Source organism: Chelmon rostratus, chromosome 5 (assembly GCF_017976325.1).
Source record: "Chelmon rostratus isolate fCheRos1 chromosome 5, fCheRos1.pri, whole genome shotgun sequence".
In the NCBI taxonomy this organism is placed as follows: domain Eukaryota; kingdom Metazoa; phylum Chordata; class Actinopteri; order Chaetodontiformes; family Chaetodontidae; genus Chelmon; species Chelmon rostratus.
In genome coordinates, this window is record NC_055662.1 from 22,384,090 (window position 1) to 22,391,609 (window position 7,520).

Here is a 7,520-nt window from a genome sequence, read left to right on the forward strand (position 1 = left end):
TGTCTTCTTGCCTTATGCAATTATACACTGATTTTAAGATGATATACAGTAGTTTTATCATGCTGTTGTTGGTGGTGTGGTGTGTTGTCACAGATTATATGTATCATCTCGCATGATCATCATAGGAAAGATGCAGCCAAGAAAATTATAAGCAGCATTATTTCAGTAGCTTGGTTAATTGGTTAATTAAAAAGTCTGCGGTGACATTTTACAGTAAAGTAAGGCACACAAGACAGACGTTTCAGATGCCAGTCTAATCAGAGCCCAAACTAAATCTAGGTCCATACTAGTCTTGAGTCCTGAGCTTTCAGGTACCTGAGATGAAATTTCAAAACAATGGACTCAAACAGACCATTAATTGCCATTTCTGTGATGAAGCTTATGCTGTTCATGGCCAACAAGCAATATTCCTCTTCAAATTATTATGCCTAGTAACTTTACAGTTGTATAGTGATCACAAACAGCTGTCCCCCCCTACACATACAGCACTAACTACAGTCATAATAGCACTGTTTGATAAAGGTTTTGACTGTGCCTTTAACTAAATGACAAGTGTGTCTCAGACAAGAAGCTGATCATGCCAGCTGAGGCTTCATAGATTATCTTTATTTATTATTTCTTTCTGTATTTTGTTGTTGTCACTTTAAGAATCACAGTAACAGGAAGTTATGTTATGTGACCAATAATCAGGAATCAGTGAGCACAAATTATATGTGGCACATATAGTGAGGGCAACACATGAGCACTTTAGGACAACAGTGAATATAGAAAATAATTTTATTAAAAAAATATACATTTAATTTACAAACAGAGTTTTACAGAACTATGCAGTTCAACATGTCATCATCAAATCATCCAGTAAAATAGCTGGACTCAGAAAGAATTACCAGTGAGTTTAAGTTTATAGTAAATTATAAAAATGTTCTGAAGTTCAATTAGCATATCATCTCTCTGTGTATCTGCAGAAATGCAGCTGTTAAACATAATCAGCAATAGTTACCCCGGTTGCATCATTGGATCTGATTTCTCCTTCTGTTCCCAGTTGTGCATGGTCTTTGACATGTGTCTCATCATTTTTACTCTCTGATGCCTCACTTGTGACCCTCCCTTGCTCAATTCTTTCCAAATCCAGCCTCAGTTTCTCTTTCTCGTTCATTATCAGTTCATCTTCAATGGATTTCTGCTGCTCCTCCCTCTCTTTCCTCGCTTTCTCAGCCTTCTCCGTTCTCTCCTGCTTCTTCAGCTTCCAGAAGAAGCTGAGGTTTTTCTCGGGGTAGGTGACTTTGGCCAGAGGCAGCTTGAAAATCTTATTGGTCTCCGTGGTTAAGAGGAGGAAAGTGAGGGCTGAGAGGCAGAAAGGCCAGGTGCAGGCAGGTAGACCAAACTGTAGATGAAAAATACATCATGTTGCTGTTAGTAAACTGTGTTTGTCATGTTCTGATGTATAAATAGGAGAAAATGTGTAATTACCGTGGACATGATATTGGCAATGGCTGAGCTGAGGTATGCACAGAAAAAAGCTGCAGAAGAGGAGAAGAGAGATACCGTGAGATAATATTAATGTGGATGCATGGATTTGGATAACAAATATCTCAACACTCTCTGCCAGTGCTGCAGGTGGTTACATTACATCATTTTCAGACAGTGTTCTTCTGGGTGTCCACTCACCACAAGTGATGGCAAGCAGGTGCACCTGCCAGGTGAGAGCGTAAAACATTCCTCCGATGGCAATGCAGGCTAAGACACAGTTGTATCCCCAGAGGCCAAAGTAAATGTCTCCAAAAGGAGCAGCCAGGGCCAGTCCTGCAGAATGTTAGATCACAGCCATAAAGGAAGGCCCAAATTCAGTTTAAATTTGGATTGTCTTAATCCCGCTTATATTGCACCTTTAACCAATATTTTTGGGGTCATCTTGGAGTTGGAACATATTGACTGTGGCTTGAATTCATTCTGTAAGCATGTAAGGAAGCAAAAATAAGTTGTGCGGTTTATTGAGACAGAATGACTTTTACATTAGATGTATTGTGCACCCTTCCTATATCGGCTGCCTGCCAAGCTTGTGTCTGGTCCTCTCACCAGAAACCATGCCCACGGCAGATCCAAGGACGGCATGAACGCAGGTGATAGGGGAGGAGATGAAGAGTGAGATGATGAAGATCCCTCCTGTCCAAGGGTTGTCACAGCCGTAGACCTGCCCAATTCCTACAGGCACTGCCATGAACAGCTAGGGAGGTACAGAGAGTAGATGCACAACAGGTATGGTTTAGCTCACACGGGCCTTTTTCACTCATCATGCCTTGTTAGACCTCAGACTGACTGACTGATTGACCTCACTGTCACTCCCCTATTAGCGTTGATGCGATTAGCTCACACGGGGCAGCTGTGGCCTAGAGGTTGGAGAAGTGGCTTGTGACCGGAGGGTTGCCGGTTTGATTCCCCCCACCAGACTGGCAAACTTGGGTGTGGTGGAGTATCCACCCCGACTGTGCCCTTGAGCAAGGCACTTAACCGCCTAATATGCTCCCCGAATAATTGAAATATCATATTAAAAAAAAAAATCACACATGCATTTAGTTAGTAGTATAGCTAACCTATTAGTCAGAGAAACACTTGAGTCAGCAGGCCAAACACCTTGCAGGGAATAAGTCATTTAAATTGCTTGACTTGACTGTTTCTGGTGGGTCAGAAGTCAAAGAACAAGCATTGTATGACATGGTAAAACCTAAAGAATCCGTTGCTGAAATGTCATCAGAGCGAAGTCACCCCCCCCCCCTCCATTAGCCCTTGAGCAAGGCCCTTAACCGCCTAATATGCTCCCCGGGCAGCCCACTGCTCCTGTGTGTCCCACTGCATGTTGAGACACACATGTGTGTGTTTCAGTGAATCAGTGATGGGTGAAATGTAGAGAACAATTTCCCAGTTTGGGATTAATAAAGTGAATAAAATAAAAAAAATATCACACACGCATTTGGTTAGTACTATAGCTAACCTGAGCAGAGGTCTATTAGTCAGAGAAACACTTGAGTCAGCAGGCCAAACACCTTGCAGGGAATAATTTAAATTGTTTGACTTGATTGTTTCTGGTGGGTCAGAAGTCAAAGAACAAGCATTTTATGACATGGTAAAACCTAAAGAATCCGTTGCTGAAATGTCATCAGAGTGAAGGTTAAGCACATCTGACCATGAAGTGCACAACATCTACAGCAGGTCAGTGCACAGAGAGGTATGTTAAGAGAGGTCTTGCACATAGACAAGTGAGTGATAGGCCTGTCACTGACCTTGGCTACATCGAGTTCAGCCCAGGTGATGTTGGGCAGCTCTGAGCGAGGCTGTATGAGGACTTGGGGGAAGTGGTGGTTGTAGTGGCCGGTGGCGACCATGTGAAGACAGACCAGGATGTTGAAGGGCAGGGTGAACACTGGCAGATCCCAGCGACTGTTAATTGATGCCAGGGCACTGGACACAACTGGGCTGAAAGACGCGCATACCACAACCCCAGTATTAGATTTAATGACTGTGATAACTGTTCTATCCACATAACCAACACAATTAAATCATTGGTTTGTTGGATTTATAAGCTTAGCTGTGACCTTTTAGCCTTTAAAGTCATGCCATTTATATGTTCATACAACAGTATACTGACAATTACAGTTAATTTATCAACTTTCTTACATCTACCTCTCATTTCCTATGCTATGAATCTACTGTATTGTTTAACAGTTGCTCAGTCTCATTAATAAACTTACCACATCATGGACATGAAGATGTTGGGTAGCAGGAGCCACCAGTACCAGTCTCCCTCCTTGGAGAACACAGCCATCAGCAGACCTACCAGGATGCCATTGTAACCATACAGCCCTGCAGCTATTGCACCCCTGAGGGAAAGTTATTTGAATAATTTGAGATTTTCCTGCTGTGTAACACAGTTTAAAATCATCTTGCATAACCATTCCACCTCCTACTGCCAGAACAAAAAAAATATCATTAATCCATTATGTTTCATGTTCGCATACTTAGAAATTATAGTAACCTACTTTTGAGTACAAAAATAAGTTTGGTATGCACAGTGTCAGGTGTGGTATCAAGAATGTCATCATCTAATCGTATTTGATTTATGATGTATTATGGTAAAGAGTGATCAAACCTGTTCTGTTGCAGAATAAGGGCAGAAATGGTGGCAAAGAGTGTTCCCACAAAGCCGTTGAGAGCCCACCAGTAGTTCTGCAGGATGAGGCCAGCAAAAATGATGAGGCCACTTAGAGGATTGTTGACAAACATCACCTGAGCAGCTCCACGCAAAACCCAGTCCAGCAACTGCAGCAAGAAAAACTGCTCTGGAGGACGGAAAGAGAGAACGGACAGAAAGCGTTGACATTTTCCCAGTACTGCCTAATAGGCTTCCAACAGTGAATACTGTGAAAGTTGTAGACTTCTCAAGTTCACTGCTGTGCAGCCATGGGCAAGATAAAACTAAAGATAAAACTCTGTGCAAAAAAGTCTTTATATTATTTAAAGACTGTCAAACGACACAGTTTGAAGTGGAGCCTAGGACTCCGAGATAAATAATGACAGTGGGTATATGTGTTTCTCAACAAAGGTCATAGACGCCATTTTCTATACGGACAAGGGATAATAGGTCGTTCTCCAGAAACACATGTCTTTACAGGAAACATGCTGTTGATTTATTGTTGCTCTATAACCTGTCTTACCTTAAGGGTTTAGTTTCAAGTTCCTGCCACAAGTTTTTCAGTGTAACACTTTTGTACGTAGATATCATACTGTACATGCAGCGTTTGCCTGTTATTTATCATAGCTGTTCTAATAATATTTGATCATTTGATAGCGACAGTATGTAACCCACTCTCACTGTGATCCAAATCTGTACACGAGATCAGGGTTCAGTAAGTATAACCATCAAGTTATTTATGATCAGTGGGTCAGGATAGATATTTTTTTTATTGTAAACAATTAGTGTTGACTTACTCTCCATCCATTTTCCAAACACCTCCATGTCTCCAGAGAAGTAGGAGACTCCCTTGAGGAAGCAGGCCCTGGTCCTTTGCGGGGTTGTGCGTCCTGGCTGCTTGGGGTCCTTCCTGTCCTCCTGGGAGTTGTCATGCTCAGACGGCAGGTCAGAGTGCGCCATCAGGGGCTGGAGTTCCTTCAACCATTATGGTTAGACATTAATTAGACAGTTTAAGTACCAGGACTGTTTGAAGCATGTAAAAATACACCGAGCACCTCACTAATATTGTTCGTCTAAACTGTAATGACTGACTCACAGTGAAGGTGGTGACAGGAGAGGTGGAGTTTAGAGCAGCAGAGGTGGAACTGTTGATATTCTTCTGAATATCCTAAGAGACGAGAGAAAAAGGCGTCACTCGGCAGCACAGTCATTTTATTACTACTAATTATAATAATACAAAATACAAGCAGTATATTTGTGTAAATACATATTAATTGCATTCTATCAACTTGTGTTCAAAAACAATGTGAAATAAAATCTCATGTCTTAAGAAAAGTGTATTTTTACTTTGAAAAGAAAAAATATTTATGTGGTTCTATTACAGAAAAGAGAGGATTCAACCAAACCACATGGCAGCCTTTAAATATTAATTATCTTTTACACAAAAGATATTGCTTCACTGTGGTCAATGATTTGTGTAAACTGAGTTCTCATTAATCATCCATGCAAAATCAATGCTCTCAGATAAAGGAAATGTACTTATCAAACCTCATACTTTCATACATATTTAAATATTTGTTCATTCGATCAAACAGGCACATATTTGTTAAAGTTTAGCCACGTTTTACTGTCCTTCTGGACTTCAGGGGCTTTAACAGTCAACAGCAACAAATGCTCCTACCTTTGCGCAGTGTGATCCCGGCATATGTCCCAAAGTAGCACAAATTGAATGGGTTGCCAGCTTCTCTCGAGCTGTGCAACAGATATTTCCACTGAAGGCTTTATAGCAAGACACCGCAGCGAAACCACACCTTCTTTCCCTCTGCTCAATCTCTGCAGGAATCACTGACAGACTGCAGTGATAATCTTTGTCATGCCCAAGTCTCTCTAGACACACACCCTGATACAAAATTTATGTCCTCTCTCCTACACTGACAGCTGAAAATGACGTGAAGATGAGGTCTGGTGAGGTCGAAGTGTTTGTTGTGCAATGTGAAGTGCTGTGGAGCCTAAAGCAAGCCTGTGTCAGACTCACGACTCTGGGTCCTGATCTGCACATGAACACGTATCAGTGTTACTGACACTTGCACACTGACCTTGGGCCTCTCTGACATTAGTGCTTGCGGTGACTTAAAAGGGAATACCACACATTTTACAGATCCAAGTCTGTTCACATGCCTCGGGGAGTAATAGCAAAAAGCTCCTCATCTCTGCTTGAGACTTGCAGCCAGGCTGCATTCACAGCAACTAGCATAACACACCTGAAGGATCTCTGAAGGAACTGTCGATGATGGAGCTGCGTGGTGGGTGCAACAGATTTTGATAAAAGAAGTGTATGTGGTGTATGTGTATGTGTAAGTGTATGTACGTGGAGTGTATGTAATGATTTTAATATTTTATTTTTAAACTGTCCATCTTAAGTCCAAAAATATTTGTAACTGTATAACATTCCCCATTTCCAACTTGACGATTTTCAAGATTTTCTGTTTTTCTCTCTTATCATAGATGACTGTTGGTCATCAAAAACAAGCAATTAGAAAACGTCACTTTGGCTTCAAGGAAATTATGATGGCTATTTTTCACCATTGCTTGTTGAATGAATTGATGATTAACTTTGGGTCCTGACTCAATAGAGCATGGTTAATGTTATTTGTAACATCTGTGCTGTTCCTACAATGAAAAGACAAAATGTCTGAAAGAGGCCTGTTTCCCTCAATTTCTAAAGAAAAATGCCTGTTGAGACGTCTTCATTGATTCAATAAATGCCATTTCAGCGTTTATTTCAAACATGACATTTACCAGAAACCAAAATCGTGAGCAATGAATATTAGACCTTTGATAAAAATACAAAATCAGGACAATCATTCTTGAAATGAAGAGAAAAAATATATGCACATGAATCAAATCTTGATTATCAAAGAAAGACTGTTCTAAAATATTGTTTTCAGCAGCAGTTACATGATGGGATTTGTGCCAATGACTGAACTGACACATTGCTCTCACATGTGACATGTGACGTGCTGTCGCAATGAGCATCTCACTTGTCATAAATTTTCAGTGCACATACAAAAGAGGTGAGACGCTGTAAAAATGCTCTGTATGTCAACAATGACACTACAATGGTGTTGGGAGAGGTCAGAGTCAGTCATGTTTAAGTACCAATGTAGCAATACGACAATATGCAAATAAGGCAAGACTAGACAAGATAAACTTTATTAATCCCCAGCTGGGGAAATTTGGTGTTACAGGCAACATCAGTAGAAGTAGCAATAGCAAGGCAATGGAAAATAAAAAATAAAAAATTCACAATACAAAATAAGAAGGTGACAGCATA

The 7,520-nt window shown here is 40.8% G+C and overlaps 1 protein-coding gene across 1 annotated transcript; it reads right to left on the bottom strand.

The window, feature by feature from the left end:
- Positions 1–759: 759 nt before the first annotated feature.
- slc14a2 (solute carrier family 14 member 2) lies at positions 760–5,955 on the bottom strand. Its single transcript, XM_041937136.1, has 10 exons — positions 5,868–5,955; positions 5,283–5,354; positions 4,984–5,161; positions 4,145–4,334; positions 3,747–3,875; positions 3,279–3,471; positions 2,077–2,224; positions 1,669–1,803; positions 1,471–1,520; positions 760–1,384 (listed from the first exon to the last, which is right to left on the bottom strand). The coding sequence occupies exons 1-10, from the start codon at positions 5,889–5,891 to the stop codon at positions 977–979; spliced, it is 1,527 nt and encodes a 508-aa protein (XP_041793070.1). The 5' UTR covers positions 5,892–5,955; the 3' UTR covers positions 760–976.
- Positions 5,956–7,520: the final 1,565 nt, after the last annotated feature.

Excerpts from the sequence above, each read along its gene's own strand:
- slc14a2 (XM_041937136.1), bottom strand. The coding sequence starts at position 5,891 with ATGCCGGGATCACACTGCGCAAAG. Across the intron at positions 3,472-3,746 it reads ATCTTCATGTCCATGATGTG|CCCAGTTGTGTCCAGTGCCC; the intron begins GTAAGTTTATTA and ends CGCGTCTTTCAG. Across the intron at positions 2,225-3,278 it reads CTGAACTCGATGTAGCCAAG|CTGTTCATGGCAGTGCCTGT; the intron begins GTCAGTGACAGG and ends GTACCTCCCTAG.